Source organism: Melanerpes formicivorus, unplaced genomic scaffold (genome assembly GCF_026170545.1).
Source record: "Melanerpes formicivorus ecotype bairdi unplaced genomic scaffold, bMelFor1.0.p_v2 SCAF_5, whole genome shotgun sequence".
Lineage (NCBI taxonomy): Eukaryota > Metazoa > Chordata > Aves > Piciformes > Picidae > Melanerpes > Melanerpes formicivorus.
This window is the reverse complement of record NW_027142357.1, coordinates 3,331,568-3,350,913: the sequence shown is the minus strand read 5'-3', so window position 1 is coordinate 3,350,913 and position 19,346 is coordinate 3,331,568. Positions and strand designations below refer to the sequence as shown.

General features: G+C 43.5%; 1 protein-coding gene across 3 annotated transcripts in view; it reads right to left on the bottom strand.

Annotated features, from left to right (window-relative positions):
• The window catches only part of GULP1 (GULP PTB domain containing engulfment adaptor 1), a 212,719-nt gene that overhangs the window by 41,986 nt on the left and 151,387 nt on the right, over nucleotides 1–19,346 (bottom strand). For all 3 annotated transcript variants that reach the window (XM_068137890.1, XM_068137891.1, XM_068137892.1), the window contains 2 exons: nucleotides 15,096–15,167; nucleotides 10–108 (listed from right to left, as the gene is read on the bottom strand). In XM_068137890.1, coding sequence (XP_067993991.1) covers nucleotides 10–108; nucleotides 15,096–15,167 — 171 coding nt within the window. The remainder of the gene's footprint in view (nucleotides 1–9; nucleotides 109–15,095; nucleotides 15,168–19,346) is intronic.

Here is a 19,346-nt window from a genome sequence, read left to right as displayed (position 1 = left end):
GTCTCTTACCTTTGTTTTTGGATCTAGAATTTTTACACCATAGATTGAAATCTGTAATTCCACTTTGGGTGTCTTCTGGCCTTCAGATTTCTTGATATGTCTGGCAAACTATAGAGTGAAAAATACAACAGCAATCACATTTAAGTTTTCTTTACTTGTTTATTACTTATTTCCTCTCCAACAACCTGAAGTTGTGCTTCCCTCCTTCAAAAGGCTCTTATAAAACAACAGTAACCATTCCCAAAGGAGGTCACAGAACAGCATTTCTGACTGCACACTATGGAGGTATTCCTGCAATTCAAAAAAAGTATATTACTACTTACTTGGTTCTCTTGCAACTTTTATCTGCTCTTCATGCACCTAATTTAAGCTTTTTCAGAGAGAACAATAGAAACATAGTTTCATAGTTTCATAGTTTCATTCAGGGTTGGAAGGGACCACAAGGATCATCTAGTTCCAACCCCCCTGCCATGGGCAGGGACACCCCACACTAGATCAGGCTGGACAGAGCCTCATCCAGCCTGCTCTTAAACACCCCCAGGGACGGGGCCTCGACCACCTCCCTGGACAACCCATTCCAGGGTTTCACCACTCTCATGGTGAAGAACCTCCTCCTCACATCCAGCCTGAATCTCCCCACCTCCAGCTTCATTCCATTCCCCCTAGTCCTATCACTACCTGAGATCCTGAGAAGTCCTTCCCCTGCCTTCCTGTAGGCCCCCTTCAGATACTGGAAGGCGACAATTAGGTCTCCTCGGAGCCTTCTCTTCTGCAGACTGTACAGCCCCAACTCCTTCAGTCTGTCCTCATAGGAGAGGTGCTCCAGCCCTCTGATCATCCTCGTGGCCCTTCTCTGGACACGTTCCAGCACCTCCACATCCCTCTTGTAATAGGGGCTCCAGAACTGGACACAGTACTCCAGGTGGGGTCTCACGAGGGCTGAGTAGAGGGGGAGGATCACCTCCCTCGACCTGCTAGCCACACTTCTCCTGATGCAGCCCAGGATCTGATTGGCTTTGCGGGCTGCAAGTGCACACTGAGAGTTCATGTTGAGCTTTTTGTCCACCAGCACCCCCAAGTCTCTCTCCTCAGGGCTATCCTCCAGCCAGGCACTGCCCAGCCTGTATTTGTGCCTGGGATTGCCTCGACCCAGATGCAGGACCCTGCACTTGCTCTTATTGAACTTCATGAGGTTGGCCTGTGCCCACCTCTCCAGCCTGTCAAGGTCCCTCTGGATGGCCTCCCTTCCCTCCAGCGTGTCTGCTGCACCACACAGCTTGGTGTCATCAGCAAACTTGCTGAGGGTGCACTCAATGCCACTGTCCATGTCCCCCACAAAGATGTTGAATAAGATAGGTCCCAGGACTGATCCCTGAGGGACTCCACTTGTCACTGGCCTCCACTGGGACATGGAGCCATTGACAGCCACTCTTTGGGTGCGGCCATCAAGCCAGTTCCTTATCCATCTAGTGGTCCACCAATCAAACCCATGTGTCACCAGTTTGGAGACCAGGATGTGGTGCGGGACAGTGTCGAAGGCTTTGCTCAGGTCCAGAATAGAATAGAATAGAATAGAATAAACCAGGTTGGAAGAGACCTTCAAGATCATTGTGTCCAACCTATCATCCAACACCACCTAATCAACTAAACCATGCAACCAAGCACCCTGTCAAGTCTCCTCCTGAACACCTCCAGCGATGGCAATTCCACCACCTCCCCGGGCAGCCCATTCCAATGGGCAATCACTCTCTCTGTGTAAAACTTCCTCCTGACCTCCAGCCTGAACCTCCCGTGAACACTTTCAGGTAGTTTGTCAGCAGCTTGAGTGTTGAACAGTGGACACTGCTGTGTTTTCCACATTCCACTCTTTTTATGCTCACTTCTGTCCCCCCCCCCCACCTCCCACTGGAACAGGCTGCCCAGAGAGGCGGTGCCATAACCATCCCTGGAAGTGTTCAAAAAATGCCTACACATGGCACTTTGGGACATAGTTTTAGTGAGCATGGTGATGTTGGATTGACGGTTGGACTTCATGATCTTAGAGGTCTTTTCCAACAGAAACAATTCCATGATGCTATGTATGGAGGGCACTTCCCATATGTTACTGTAAGGAAAGCAGTTCTTTCAAACAGGAGCAATGTGAAAGCACCACAGCTGTCAGCACCTAAGTTATACTTGATTATTTCTATCATATTCTCAGGATTTATTTGCTAACAGTGCACTAGAAGATAGCTAGGTAACATTTCATGTGACAGAGTCAGGTAACATGTCCTACTCAATACATTTTCCATCTTTTTAGATCTTTCTTTCTAGCTGCTAGGTGTGACTTGTCTTTCTATCCTGAATACTGCATGCAGAATAAGCAAGGTATCTAAAATTCATTCTTGCATAGCAGTTAAGAAGTGGAATGACAATGAAGTCATGAATTTGGTCAATTTTCCTTAGCAAAACCATAGAATTCCTCTATATTTTACTCTGTTGCTGGCACTTTTCCTCTCAAGTCTTTGACTGCCTGGAATGGTATTTTCAAATGATAGGACTAGGAGGAAGGGAAAAAAATAAAAAATGGGTAGATTCAGATTGGATATTAGGAGAAGTTCTTCACCATGAGGGTGGTGAGATGCTGGAACAGGTAGCCCAGGGATGTGGTAGAAGCCTCATCCCTGGAGATTTTTAAGGCCAGGCTGGATGTGGCTATGAGCAACCTGATGTAGTGTGAGGTGTCCTTGCCCTTGGCAGGGGGATTGGAACTAGATGATCCTTGAGGTCCCTTCCAATCCTAACACCTCAATGATTCTATGATTCTATAAAATGTTTCCAACCCCTAACATTTGGTGATTCTGTGAAGTAAAGACAATGACTCACTGAAAGTCAGAGGAGTTGGAGAGGAGTTGGAGTCCCTGTTTCACAACTATGTTTAGACACATCATCCTCAAACTTGCTTCAACTCAAGTATATTTGAGCACGTAACTCACCATCAGTACAAATAAACTATAAAAAATGTCAGTGAGGACAATGACTTTTACTGGCATGAACAGTCTAGGATGTCAACAAGGGTGCAAACCTATCTTAAGAAGGGTTAGACCTGAAAACAGGAGCCGAAAGTATGTTGTGATTGTGAAGCAGTTGGCTGTTGATTTTAGAATCATAGAATGTTAGAGGTTGGAAGGAACTCCCAGAGATCCTGCCAAAGCAGGATCACCCAGGGTTGCACAGGAATGCATCCAGACAGGTTTTGAAAGTCTCCAGAGACGGAGACCCCACAACCTCTCTGGGCAGCCTGTTCCAGTGCTCTGTCATCCTCTCACATCAGCTAACAAGTATCACATGTTTCACAAGTTAGGTTAAAAAATCAAACAACTAAACCAAACTAAAATCCCCACCTAAACTGCTCTCTGCCACTCTCAAACCCAAATCTTAAAGAACCTATTTTACCTTTCAACATCTAGGAATGCTACAGTCACTGGCCAAACATTTTATCAAGATTTCTACAGGATGACTTATTAATGAAATCCAACTAGTTGAAAGTCAAGCAAATCTAACACAACTTCTACTCCTGCCTTTCTTCAGTGTCATGTATGTAGCTCTCCCAATATGCACTTCCTTTTCCTATCCTATTTACCTGTGATCTCATTTCTCACATATTTAGAATACACTTTGAATAGAGTTTAATTCCATTCCCATCCCTTTCATTAAGATTGGTCATCTCACATGTATCTTCTTATTTGATAATAAGGAAAAAGAAATCAACTAAACAATTTATAGAAAAGAAACAACTTAAAAACCTAATCATTTGACTACAGGAATTTCAGCCAGCAACATTTGTTTACTTTTCTAGGGTAACTCAAATTTGCTGTAGGAAAAGAAATCTTTTATTTCGTTACTGAAAATCACTAATTAGACAACTCCCTCTGAAAAATCTGATTTACATTTCACACTACCAATTGAATCTCTTGAGTCTTAAGTCTCTGCTTCAAAACCCAGGAAAACGATAGGGCAGCAGTCAATTTAATAATATCTTTTTTTTCCCCTAGGGTAATTCAAATTTGCTATAGGAAAAGAAATCTTTTTTCTTTAATGAAAATCACCAATTAATCTCCCCCCCAAAAAAAAAATCTGTTTTACATTTTACACTACCAATTTAATCTCTTGATTCTTAAGTCTCTGCTTCACAAAACAGGAAAATGGTAGGGCAGCCATCAATGGGGGTTTTTTTAATGTATTTTCTAGGAGAGTTCAAATTTGCTGTAGGAAAAGAAATCTTTTTTCTTTAATGAAAATCACTAATTAACACACCACCACCCCCCAAAATAATCTGATTTACGTTTCACACTACCGATTTAATCTCTTGATTCTTAAGTCTCTCCTTCACAACACAGTAAAATGACAGGGCAATCCAGGTTTTATTAGCATAGATTTTTACTCCCAATAGGAGTATAAACCTCACATTGCCTTTCAGATCATTTTGAGATACATTTACTCATCACTCTCACACCCTGCCAGCTCTCCTTTCTGATTTATAACATGAAGATGTTCTTTTATTGGATAAAGCCACATTTGTGGTCCATTTTCAGACTACAACAGGGCTCTGCACTTGTCTTGCTTTGTTATGTATTAAATGGAACAACCACAAAACCCACAGCTTCCCTGGACAGTTTGGCCATCCCAGTCTCCAACGTACTTTACAGTGCACAGAAATATACGTATGTGATAGATAATCCTAGGACAGGCCTCGAGTTTAAGTGAATCCTGGTTTTTTGGAGATGGTCCTTGATTAACAAGATGTACTGGGGAGACCTAATAATGACTTTCCAGTACCTGAGGAGTCCTACAAGAAGCACAGAGAGAGGCCTGCAGTGATAGGACAAAGGGCAATGCTTTCAAACTTGAGAAGATTTAGATTGGATGTTAGGAATAAGTTCTTTGGCATAAGGGCAGTGGAACACTGCAACAGGTTGCCCAGGGAGGTAATTGAGGTCCAATCCCCGGGGATCCTCAAGGTGAGGCTTGACAGGGCTCTGGGCAGCCTGATCTAGTGGGGGATGCCCTTGCTTACTGCAGAGGGGGTTGGACTAGATGACCTTTGGAGGTCCCTTCCAGCCTATGATTCTATGAAGAGGAGGCATAACTAATATTTGATTTTACTGAGTCAAAGCCATAATGTATATGTTGAGAATGATGATGAACTTCTTGGTTTCCCCACTGTAACAAATCTCAGGGTCCTAAGCAACAGCTACAAAATGGAAACATTTAAAAGTAAGTAGACTTGAATAACTTGCACAACTTTCAGAACAGCTGGCCAAAGCTTGCTCCAAGTAGTCAAGAAGTCTTACAATACTGAGGAAGTTCCAGAAGATAACTTTGTGCCAATGCAGGCTGAACCAAATGACCCTTCCACGTCTCCACTCTCCAAAGGCATAAATCAAGTTCAAGAACTAAAGAATTCAAGTGAGATGAAATTAATAACGATCAATATGGATTTTACAAACAAAAAAGAAAAAGAGTAAAGAAAAAAGGGCAGTTTGTCAAAATAGACAAAGCATTCAACTGAGATTTGCATGCCATTACATTTAGGAAATGAAGCAATGCAACCAAAGCATTAGTTAAGTTAGTTACATTAGTCTCCAGATGCAGCTATAAACAGGAAATTGTCATTGGGAAGATATGTTTCTAATGTATTCCAGCAGAGTTTATTTCTTAAGCATGACATTACTGAACAATGACCAGGAGGAAAAGAACTACTGATAGAATCTTCAGGCAGAAAAAAATATTAAGAGGAAAAAAAGGGGAGAAAAGTAACTGATAACCTGAAATCTAACAATTTCAAAGGAAGCTTTGCAGACCAGTCAGGCTGATGGAGGGGCAAATAACATGGAGAACACCTCGACAACCAGACCATCACAGATTGCCTGTATGAAAAGAAATCACCTCAGATGCAATATCAACATAAAGGAACTACCTCTGTTGCAATATCAAATAATACAAATGGGAAAAAACGCTGTTTCTTGGGAGAATAGCCTGTGAAGACGGCATTAAGAATGTAATAATGTCATGGGAAGCTTTCTCCTAACTATGGACGCCAGGGGAGGTATAGGCTGGAGGTCAGGAAGAAATTCTACACAGAGAGAGTGATTGCCCATTGGAACAGGCTGCCCAGGGAGGTGGTGGAGTCACCATCATTGGAGGTGTTTAGCAGGAGACTTGATAGGGTGCTTGGTGCCATGGTTTAGTTGATTAGATGGTGTTGGATGACCTTGAAGGTCTCTTGAAACATGGTCTGGTCTATTCTATTCTCATGAAACTAATAATCTAATCCAATAATCCAATTAACAAAATCCTTGAACGTTTCAAAAAGATCCTTAAGAAGCCAACTGTGCTAGAACTACATCAGCTGCTTGTGAAAAAGTAGTCAAATTTTATGTTTTGAACTTTTCAGATGCAGAAGGATGTTGGCAAAATGAAGAAAGATCACAGGGTATTTGGGAAAGTTAGGAGAGGACTGGAAACCCTCTTTACAAGAAACCCCATCATATCAAAACCAAGCTAATGGTGAAAGAAAAACACAGAAGAGTATCTTCAACCCAGAGAGAAACAAGCTTTTTAATTGAGACAAATGAGCTTTTCAATCAAAGGTTTACTGGGATACAATGACTATAAAGTATCTGAAGATAAATTCAGAAAATCTGGCGCAGTTATTTTGTTCATGCTTCTCCTGCCCACTCGTTGTCTGTTTATTAACAGATAATGGCAGATACTGATCAGCAATTTCTTTCCTGTCTGACCTTCTCTAGAATACCAAGCTCAGCCACCACTCAGACTTCAGAAGAGTTTGAACAGTAGATCCTAACACTTAGGTATCATAGAACGGTTTGGGTTGGAAGGGACCCAAAGGTCCCTTTAAAGGTCACCTAGTCCAACTCTCTGCAGTGAGCAGGGACATCCCCAACCAGATGAGGTTGCTCAGAGTCCCATCCAATCTGACCTTAAATGTCTCCAGGGATGGGGCCACATCCACCACCTCCCTATGCAACCTGGGCCAGGGTTCCACCACCCTTAGAGTAAAGAACTTCTTCCTCATGTCCAATCTAAATCTCCTCTTCTCTAATTTAAAACCATTGCCCCTTGTTCTATCACTCCAGGCCTTCGTAAACAGTCCTTCCCCAGTTTTCCTGTAAGCCCCCTTCAGGTACTGGAAGGCCTCTGTAATGTCTCCCCAGTGCCTTTTCTTCTCCAGGCTGAACAACCCCAACCCTCTCAGCCTGTCTTTGTAGCAGAGGTGCTCCAGACCTCTGATAATTTTTGTGGCCCTCCTCTGGACCCCCTCCACTGGGTCCATGTCCTTCAATAGGTCAATATGCCCTCCTATTTTTTCAATTCATTCCTTCTACTTAAAGAGGACTCTAATGGACCTTAGGGGAGATTTACAAACAGCATTTTCTCCTTTCAGCACAGATGTAAAACAAAGTAGTATCTGTAGCTCACACAGTAACAAGATTGTTTCAGAGGGTAAAAATCTGTAGCCTTCCACTGGCATCAAAATGGTTGATGATATAAAATTAGAATGAATCACACACAGCACGGCTTGGGAATAGACAGGAAGGGCCAAATTCTTAAGCTGTTACTTTATACATACATTGTTCTCAAGCAAAACACTCAGATTCGGTCAGTATGAGCAGCTCAGTGAGCTGGGATAGCTTTTTTCTTTTTTTTTTAACAGCTTTGGAATAAACATCACAGTTTTCTTGAATCTTATAGGGAAAGCAACATACAAAAAAATCTACTTTCTATAGACCTCTATAGGTCAAGAGAGGTTCTCCTCCCCCTCTACTCTGCCCTGGTGAGGCCACATTTAGAATATTGTGTCCAGTTCTGGGCCCCTCTGTTCAATAAGGGCCTCAGGGAACTGCTTGAGTGAGTCCAGTGCAGAGCCACAAAAATTATTAAGGGAGTGGAACATCTTCCATACGAGGAGACACTGAGGGAGATGGGGCTCTTTAGCTTGGAGAAGAGGAGACTGAGAGGTGACCTCATTCGTGTTTATAAAGATGTGAAAGGTGACTGCCAAGAGGATGGAGTCAGATTCTGCTTGCTGATGCCCAAGGACAAGGGGCAATGGTGAAAGTTGAGGCAGAGAAAGTTCCATGGAAACAGGAGGGAAAAAAATTTCCCTGTGAGGGTGATGGAATACTGGAGCAGGCTGCCCAGTGGGGTTGTGGAGTCTCCCTCTGTGGAGATATTCAAAACCTGCAGCAACTACTTGTCTTTTGGGTCCAAGGTCTCATGCACATTTTATAGGGGTATGAAGTACAGTTCCCAAAAAGATGAAAAGTCTCAAACTGCACCAGGGGAAGTTTAGGCACAAGGTGAGGAGCAAATTCTTCACAGAAAGAGTAATTGGCCACTAGAATGTGCTGCCCAGGGAGGTGGTGATGTCCCTGTCACTGGAAGTGTTCAAAAAAGGATTGGATATGGCACTTGAAGCCATGGTTTAGTTGTCATGAGGTGTTAAGTATTAGGTAATAGGTTGGACTTGATGATCGCTGAGGTCTTTTTCAACCTGGTTGATTCTATGATTCTATGAAAAGGGTAAAAAGGCCACAGATATACAGACTTGAATATCTCAATAATTAGCTAGGTAGGAAAAAGCTGTCTCAGAATCCATTTTTGTGGAACATGTTGCATTCAATTTTCCAAACAGGCACTGGACTGAGAGGATGGCTGTGGAGCTTTTAACCACAGTGTAGCAAACAATCCAGCACAGTCTGTTGTTTTTTTTTCAATCTCTCACTCCCAGATGACTTTGTTTGGTTTGTTGGGTTATTTGGGGGTTTTTGGAGGTGGTGTGCTGGGGTTTTTTGTTTAGTGGTGTGTTGAGGTTTGGGAGATTTTTTTATAGTTTTGGTCATGGTTTTTTTGTTTGTCTGGGGTCATTTTGCTTTTGAGTTTCTTTTGGTTTGGAGTTTTTTTGATGAGAGAGAGAAGAGGTAAACAGGTATTTTCTTCTTCAGCTCTTCTCATCTGATCTGCTTTAGTCCTCAGGCTGTCCTAGGCTGGTCAAGAACCACACGTTCTGCTTTCTCCAGGACTTCAAAGATAACAGTCATGGCTGTAAGGCTGGACTGGAAACCTCTTTATCCCAATATCCCAATATCAAGCAGCTGGTGAAGTGGCTTCAAAGTGATTAATTCCATGTACACTACCTGGTCATTTTCAATAAGAGAAGAATAAAGGAGGAGAAAAGGAGATTGAATTGGAAGCTGAGTAGGAGAAGAGTTAGGTCTTCACAAAAACACCTCTTTGAAGGCTGTAAAAGGAACAACTCAAAACTCACATGTTTACTTCTGGTTTCTCTTTAACATCCCTTCATGATGTTTTTTTACTACTGGTCTGGAAATGCTGTATTTTGCATCCTGTTCTCACCACTGGCTACCCTTTGAGCACTTTTTGAGAAGCACCAAACTCACCTCCACAGTCTGATTTAGAATTTCTGTCCTTCAAGTGAAGTTATCAATTCACTTCATAAAACAAAGTGTGATTTGACATGTATGCATTTACACAATGTACACGTGTCCCCACACAAAAGCTTGGTACCATTTTCTTTTAAAATGAGTTTGGCTAGAAAAAGGGAAGGAAAAAGCAATTTGTACCAAATTATGAGAATGATTCACCTAATCATGAAAAGAAAAATCCACATTTTTAAAACATTAGTGTCCAACTGTGGAGGTTGTAGCAAGGTGGAGTTTAATTTGTTCTCCCAACTAACAAATGACAGGACATGAGGAAATTCCAGCAGGGGAGGTTTAGGTTGGACATCATGAAAAAATTCTGGACAGAAAGAGTTGTCAAGCCCAAGAATGGGCTGCTCAGGGAAGCGGTGGGGTCACCATCCCTCGAAGGGTTTCAAAGGGTTTCAAAGGGTGTAGATGTGGTGCTGAGGGACATGCTTTAATGATGACAAACAATTGTTTGGTTTGTGGCGAGATTTGATGACTTTAAAGGTCTCTTGCAAGCAAAATGATTCTGGGATTCTATTCTATGATTCTGTATCTGCTTATCTTCTCTTGCAGCTTTCTTCCATCTCTTGCAGTACAGTTCCAAGAGACTTGAAAACATGAGGGGAAATCCCAACTAGACAAAAGTGCTGCACAACCCTCTAGAAAAATAAAATATAGATGCTTGAAAAACTATGCATATTCAGATTGCAACTAACCCATCAAAACTGTCAAGTGCTTAGAAAATTTAGCCGTAGTATTTGGGATGAAAGAAGTGAATACTGAATACTGAAGTACAAAGAAGCATCCAGAAAAACTTCCTGCAGGCGATCCTATTTTCCTGTAGAACATCAGCTCCACCTGCTGGGATAAATCAGCTCACGGAACTGCAATCTACAGTTCTGCACAACCCTGGTTTTCCTTTGTGCTGTATGAGTAAAGAGCTTTTGATTTCACGACCTCAAGAGCTGTACACCAAATGCCCTTTCTGACACAGCATGATGACATGATGGCTTCAGAAAAAATAGATTACAGTGACAGCATTTCATCATCTATACATCCCTGTAAGCACATCACTTCAAAAGATTATTAAGGCCGTTTGGGGCAGTTATAACATAGCTCCAAATATTAAGAGTCAGCTGTCTTTCTGCTAGCTATTAATTTTCATTAAAGAAATTATGATGAACAACACTGTGATCAAACTCAAATCCATACAGCAATAATGACTAAAAAAAATACAGGCACTGTAGTTTCACAAGCTACATATCTTTTAAAACCTCTCCTACTCCAGAAATATATACAGCCAACACCAAAACCCACCAACCCACTACATATGTTTTCTTTCAATCCAAGACCTCAGTTTCCAAGCTATCTTCACTGGTTCAAAAATCTTTAATTAGCATGTTCTAAAAACAAGCTGGAGACGTGTGGATAATAATGAAACCCAGGACCTCTAAGGCTTCTCTTCAAAGAATTTAGATGCGCAACATAAATCGATGTTGAAATGAGGACTGTTTCAAACGCCAAACCTCCTTATTGCTCTCTGAATTCTGCTCCAAGAGTTTTCAAGTCATTCCAAAAGCTGCCTTTAATTACTTTTCTGAGTTTGCTAATAAACTTGTGATTATGTAAGAGCCTGCATAATACCTAACAGCTAAGTTCCAGGCTTCCGAGCGTGAAGAAAATAGTGGAATCCTGGCAGCAACAATTCAAATACATCTCTGCAAGGTGGTTTATTTACAGAACATGTGTAGAAAGCTAGAACAGATACTTACATGCTCCAATGGCATTACAACTATACACAAAACCCCTCTAAATTTTAGTGATACGCTGACAAATGTTTTTTCCCAGCAAAGGAAAATAATTCTGACTCTTCCTATGCTTCAGAGAACAAGTAGCTTGAAATGCTTTTTAGACCTGCTTTCAGAGAAAACTATTTCAAGATACCAACTCATACCATCCAAGGCACCAAAAGCCCTCAGTGATCAGTGAGAGCCCAGGCTAGCCTGGAGTTCTAACCATGAGACAGACACTCCGCAGCTGCCTTACTTAGGAGGAGTCTGACAAAACATCATTAAAATAGAATCAAAACGTCTCCATTGCAGAACATTATCTTGATAGATTTCTGCACAGAATTAACTTTCCTCAGGGTAATGGAATTTCATAAACACAAGCATCCAAAACACCAGCTTCACTCCAGTATTAGCCTTAAATTGTAGGGAGGCACAGAAGAAACTCCTACATTGTGCTTCCACTGGCAGCATGCTATGACGGTTAAAAAAACACATACTTGTATTAGCCTAAACGACTCAAAACCAAGTGGGCAATAAAATCTCTGACCAGCTGCAGCAAAATGAATCTTTTTTTGGTGTACAACACTATGAATTGATTAAGCAAATCTTTAGAGGCAGCTGTACCATTTTGGTAGAGCAGAAACATAGTTTCATAGTTTCATTCAGGGTTGGAAGGGACCACAAGGATCATCTAGTTCCAACCCCCCTGCCATGGGCAGGGACACCCCACACTAGATCAGGCTGGACAGAGCCTCATCCAGCCTGCTCTTAAACACCCCCAGGGACGGGGCCTCGACCACCTCCCTGGACAACCCATTCCAGGGTTTCACCACTCTCCTGGTGAAGAACCTCCTCCTCACATCTAGCCTGAATCTCCCCACCTCCAGCTTCATTCCATTCCCCCTAGTCCTATCACTACCTGAGATCCTGAGAAGTCCTTCCCCAGCCTTCCTGTAGGCCCCTTTCAGATACTGGAAGGCCACAATTAGGTCACCTCGGAGCCTTCTCTTCTGCAGACTGAACAGCCCCAACTCCTTCAGCCTGTCCTCATAGGAGAGGTGCTCCAGCCCTCTGATCATCCTTGTGGCCCTTCTCTGGACACATTCCAGCACCTCCACATCCCTCTTGTAATAGGGGCTCCAGAACTGGACACAGTACTCCAGGTGGGGTCTCACCAGGGCTGAGTAGAGGGGGAGGATCACCTCCCTCGACCTGCTGGCCACACTTCTCCTGATGCAATAGCAATGAATCCCGTTTCAGTACCTTCACACAATTACTAATCAATCTTGTAGAGAAGGTTTTTTCAAGGGAAACCTGAGCCTTAAAAGCTGAGCTACATCAACAGTGTTCCATGCCTTATTCCTTCTTTTTTTATCTATTATAGTAGAAACTAAGAATCTAATTTCTCAATATTGATTCCCAAAATTTTTCTGTCAATTTCTGATGAACTTGTGTTTAAACGAATAATGAAAACCCTACAAAAAGTCATGCACAGTGCAATAGTAGACAGAACAATTTTGACATCCAAACAAACTAATTTTCCAAAAGCTCTAAACACCTAAGCACAAAACATTGCAATTCCACATTGTCAGCAGACAAATCAAATCAGCATTCCCTACCACAACTCAAAGCATCTAAAGAGCTTTAAGCTGTCACTGAGTCATGTCAAAGCCATGTTATGTGTTAACAACCCCCAATAAGTCATTTCACTCACTTTCTGTCTGAGTCCCTTAGTGCCCAAGAACCATGAAAAAAATGTGTCTGATTTTCTCGGCCATGTATGTGAACCAGCACACAGAGAGAGTTTGGGTGCACAGACATTTTCCAATGAAACGTGAAGACCTGGAGGACAAGGCATGAACATTCTTCACCATAAACAGGCTTGGTTTGTAAACCCTGTTCTCTCACCACAGCTCTGCAACAGAAACACAGAATGGTAGAGATTGGAAGGAATCTCTGGAGATCATCTAATCTAACCTCCCTGCTAATGCAGGTTCACCCAGAGCAGTTGCAGAGGAATTTGTCCAGGTGGGTGTTGAAAGTCTCCAGAGAAAGCTACTCTCCAGGCAGCCTGTTCCAGGGCTCTGTCATCCTCAAAGTAAAGAAGCTTCTCCTTAAGTTCAAGTTAAACCTCCTGTGTTCTAACCTGTGCCTGTTGTTCCTTGTCCTGTCATAAGGCATCACTGAAAAGAAGCCAGCTCCATCCTCACAACCTCCCCAGTGTATCATGACCCTCAGATATATTATCAGTCATCAAGCTGGAGGAGGAATTACATTTGTGCCAGTGCCACAAACCTTCATCTCTAGTCTGACAGTTGATTTAGATGGATCAGATGCTTCAGCTTTAGATGAAAAGTAGCCAGGGAAAGCCAGTACCCACAGAGCCATCACAGCCCACTTAAGGTGTGGTTTGGCATTCTTAGTCCTGCTCCCTGGCACCACCAGCTTACCTCAAGTGGGTGGACACTGTTCTGCACAAGAGGCATCCCACCTAACTGGAGCTCATGGGAAACAACTCACAGCCCAGAGGAGCGGAGGAGAAGCATCATCGAAGTCACTACTTTTTCAATCATAGTTTCATAGTTTCATTCAGGGTTGGAAGGGACCACACGGATCATCTTGTTCCAACCCCCCTGCCATGGGCAGGGACACCCCACACTAGACCAGGCTGGACAGAGCCTCATCCAGCCTGCTCTTAAACACCTCCAGGGACGGGAAAGAAGAAAGAGCTCCTTTAATTCTCTGCATTGCAGTGCCATAATTAGAGACAGTAAATAGCCACAAAGTGAGGATGGCAGTTCAAACAAATTGTTGCTACTTAAGTGTGTATCAATGAAGCCCTAAAGGTTCCAAAGAACAAGCATTACACAGTATACAGTATCACTAAGGTTGGAAGAGACTCAAAGATCATAGAGTCCAACCTGTCACCACAAACCTCATGACTAGAGCAGGGAGGACAATACTGCCCACTGCAGGCTTGAACTCATGACCTTCCCATTAAGGGTCTTATGCGCTACCAACTGAGCCACTCGGTTCTCCCTAACCACATTGAGATACATAACCTTTATATTATAAATAACTGCACCCTCCAGGAAAGAACTATGCAGACAGAAGTGATTCTGCCACTCTGCTCTGGTATGATCTCACCTAGAATACTGTGTCCAGCTTTAGGGCCCTCAAAGCAAGAAGGACATGGACTTGATGTAGAGCATAGAGAGCAGGGCCATGAAGATGAAGCTGGAGCACCATTCCTACAAAGACAGGCTGAAGGAGCTGGGGTTTTCAGTGTGGAAAAGAGAAGACTCCAGGGAGAGCTTACAGCTGCCTTTCAGGACCTGAAGGGGACCTACAAGAAAGCTGGGGAGGGACTGTGTGTAAGTGCATGTAGGACTGGGACAAGAGGCAATGGTTTTAAATTAGAGGAGATTTAGAATGGACATTGGGAAGCAGTTCTTTAATATAAGGGTGGTAGAACACTGGCCCAGCTTATGCAGGGAGGTGGTGGAGGCCCCATCCCTGGAGATATTCAAGGTGAGGCTTAATGGGGCTCTGAGAATCTGATCTAGTTGGAGATGTGCCTGCTTAGTGCAGGGGGTTGAACTAGCTGACTTTTAAAGGTCCATTCCAACCGAGTGCATTCTGTGATTCAATGATTCTATAAATATTTGTAAAGCAGAGCATCTGCTAACAAAGCAGCCAGGAATCTAGGAAAAGCAACTGCTTCTAGAACCAATGAATTCACCTGGAAACACAAAGCATCTTACCTGAGAGAACAGGTTAAGAATATGTTCAACTGAAAATGCTTTCTTACCTTTAACTTTCTAACAGCATCTCTTACAACTTCTGTGCCTTTCGGCTGCTCCACTTCTGTACTGCCAAGAAACTGGGAAGACAGCAATTGGTGAGAAAAATGTTATGCACTGGAAGGCCCTAATTAAATCAAGTCATCTCATTTTTCACTAATTTGTGTATAATCTTTTGGGAAGACAATTGCTTCAAGGCTTGACAAATTACAAATCTCCATACACCTACTTGCTAATGAAGACAACTACAAGAATTAAATTCTAATTAGACAAATACAAGTTACCTAAAACATATATCTTGATTCTATACAAGTATGGAAATTAGAGGTTAAGCATCTTTTTCCATTGAGAAATTGTCATTTTGGTAAGATCATCTCTTTTGGAAAATCATGAAAAAAAATGCCCCCAAAACAGTAAGCTAAGATACTTCCCATGGATCAACATGAACTAATGGTTTGGACTGTGTTACTGAAATTTGTTCATACAGTGATGCAAGACAAATTAAAAAGGCCTGATTTTGCTCTCAGAGCTGCTTGGTACAGTAATAAAGGCCACAACTGGAATATTGTGTCCAGTTCTGGGCCCCTCAGTTCAAGAAGGGCCTCAGGGAACTGTTTGAAAGAGTCCAGAACACAGCCACAAAGATGCTGAAGGCAATGGAACATCTCCCTTCTGAGGAAAGGATGAGAGAGCTGGGGCCCTTTAGCTTGGATAAGAGGAGACTGAGGGGGACCTCATTCATGTTTATAGAGATGTGAAATGTGAGTGTCAGGAAGGCTTTACTCAGTGATATCCAATGATAGCATAAGGGGCAGTGGTGCAAGCTGGAGCACAGAAGGTTCCACGCGAACAAAAGGAAAAACATTTTCATTGTGAAGGTGACAGAGCCCTGGAACAGGCTGTCCAGAGAGGTTGGGGAGTCTCCTTCTCTGAAGACACTCAAAACCTGCTTGGATGCATTCCTGTGTGACCTACTCTAAGTGATCCTGCTTTGGCAGAGGGGTTGGACTGGATGATCTCCAGAGGTCCCTTCCAAGCCTTAACACTCTGTGATTCTGTGAAACAAGGCTCATATTAAAAAAAAAAAAAAAAGAATAAAAAAACCCTACTAGAGATTATATATTAGCCAGGTAAGGTTTTAATGAAATCCTGCCACACACTGGTTAATACCCAAAGCATGACACTTGGAAGGGTACTTACCAGTCCTGTATTTGTACACTGAAATGCCTCTATGTTCTGTACAATAAAGGTACAACAGTCCTGCATCTGTGCTTTCATTTCTGTGATTGCTGTGATTTCATTTTGCATTCCTCGATTTTCACATCACGATGCAGTTGATTAATGTCAAACCCTGCACCGCTGTATGCCAAAATAACACTAGCAAGAAAACAAGAAACTTCCTTTCTTCTCTAAACTAGACAAATTTCTGCATAACATGATGCAGAAGTACATACAATTTTTAAGTCTTAGCGGTTTCAAAAGGAACTTGAATTTTCCATGCCACAAATGCTTTCAACACAGTAACTCTGAAGTTTTAAATCTTATTAAGACTCCAACCACAAGTTTAATGTAGTCAGTAAGCTCAGCTTGTACTCCTGCAAGAAAACTTTGCAGCTCTACCAATAATCAAGTCTCATTAGAACTTTGTCACTGACTCTGATATATGATGTGCCACCCTGAATACAACAGTGTGTAAATCAAAACACCAAGCACATCTGCTGCCCATAGTCTCCGCTATTACAATTCTCCACCTAATAACAAAGCAGAAACCTCTACTATTGATTTGATGTCTTTCATGCAGCATCTCCAATGACTTTTGTAAATGGAGAACACCTTTTTCCCTGGAAAAGTGACAGCTGCAGAAAATGCATATAGAGAAAGAAATACGATTCTTGGCTGTTACAGAATCATGGAATTGTTAGGGTTGGAAGGGACCTCAACAATCATCCAGTTCCAACCCCCCTGACATGGGCAGGGACACCTCACACTACATCAGGATGCTCAGAGCCACATCCAGCCTAGCCTTGAAAACCTCCAGGGATGAGGCTTCTACCACCTCCCTGGGCAACCCATTCCAGGGTCTCACCACCCTCATGGGGAAGAACTTCTTCCTAGCATCCAATCTGAATCTACCTATTTCTATATTTTTTACATTCCCCCTAGTCCTATCATTACCTGACACCCTAAAAAGTCCCTCACCAGGGTATTAGATGGGACAGAGAAAGAAAGGGAAAGGTGAGCAAATATGTATGAGCAAATGCACGTGAATAAAAAACTAAAAAGATAACCACAAGCTTAAAATGGACAAGAAAGAAAGTAGAGAAGGGTCAGATGAGAGCCTAAGAGGCATGCTGGCAACAACAGAGATCTGTACGCATGCATATTTATACACCAAGCGCTTGGCACAACACAAGAGGCAGAAACATGATCGCTGGAAGGCTTGTGAGCAGGCCAGGATACATCATATACACAGCACAAGAATCCTGCCTACAACACAGGGTATCATAGCTGGAAGAGAAGACAAGGCTCAGTGAACAGACAGTACAGGTCACTGTTGCCCAGGGAGAAGCAGAAGATGGCTGAAGACACTTTACCCACACATGCTTCCTAGGATTTGTGTAGTTTTGTAATTGGCAGCTCCAGAGCCATTATCAATGTAAGCAGCCTGGTGCTTCTTGACACAGATTTAGGACCACACCTTTTGTGGATTGTGTTGAGTACACTTCTAGGAGCTCTGCGGTATGCTGCCTTGCCTGCAACCACATCTCTGGAAGGGCACAAGGCTGCCCTAAATTTCTTGCTTACTTCAATCCACGTGACTGAGATCTGAAACAGCAAAACTAGTGAAGAGGTGATTGGGAACAGTCAGCATGGCTTTGCCAAGGGCAAATCCTGCCTGACCAACCTGGTTGCCTTCCATGAGCAGGTGACGAAATTAATAGATGAAGGGCAAGCAACTGATGTCATTTACCTGGACCTGAGCAAAGCCTTCGACACTGTCCCGCACCACATCCTGGTCTCCAAACTGGTGACATATGGGTTTGATGGGTGGACCACTGGATGGATAAGGAACTGGCTTGATGGCCGCACCCAAAGAGTGGCTGTCAATGGCTCCATGTCCCAGTGGAGGCCAGGGACAAGCGGAGTCCCTCAGGGATCAGTCCTGGGACCTGTCTTGTTCAACATCTTTGTGGGTGCCATGGACAGTGGCACTGAGTGCACCCTCAGCAAGTTTGCTGATGACACCAAGCTGTGTGGTGCAGCAGACACGCTGGAGGGAAGGGAGGCCATCCAGAGGGACCTTGACAGGCTGGAGAGGTGGGCACAAGCCAACCTCATGAAGTTCAATAAGAGCAAGTGCAGGGTCCTGCATCTGGGTCGAGGCAATCCCAGGCACAAATACAGGCTGGGCAGTAACTGGCTGGAAAGCAGCCCTGAGGAGAGAGACTTGGGGGTGCTGGTGGACAAGAAGCTCAACATGAGCTCTCAATGTGCACTTGCAGCCCACAAAGCCAATCAGATCCTGGGCTGCATCAGGAGAAGTGTGGCTAGCAGGTCGAGGGAGGTGATCCTCCCCCTCTACTCAGCCCTGGTGAGACCCCACCTGGAGTACTGTGTCCAGTTCTGGAGCCCCTATTACAAGAGGGATGTGGAGATGCTGGAGCGTGTCCAGAGAAGGGCCACAAGGATGATCAGAGGGCTGGAGCACCTCTCCTATGAGGACAGACTGAAGGAGTTGGGGCTGTTCAGTCTGCAAAAGAGAAGGCTCCGAGGTGACCTAATTGTCGCCTTTCAGGATCTGAAGGGGGCCTACAGGAAGGCTGGGGAAGGACTTCTCAGGATCTCAGGTAGTGATAGGACTAGGGGGAATGGAATGAAGCTGGAGGTGGGGAGATTCAGGCTAGATGTGAGGAGGAGGTTCTTCACCAGGAGAGTGGTGAAACCCTGGAATGGGTTGTCCAGGGAGGTGGTTGAGGCCCCGTCCCTGGAGGTGTTTAAGAGCAGGCTGGATGAGGCTCTGGCCAGGCTGATCTAGTGTGGGGTGTCCCTGCCCATGGCAGAGGTGTTGGAACTACATGATCCTTGTGGTCCCTTCCAACCCTGCATGATACTATGATACTATGATACTATGATCTCAAAAGCAATAGAATCATCTCATCTCCCTTCCCTCTGAGCTAGCTCACTAGGATTCAAAGTCCAAGAAAGATCCAACAAATCCCAGCAGCAGACCAGTCTTCCCATCACCATTAACTTCAACA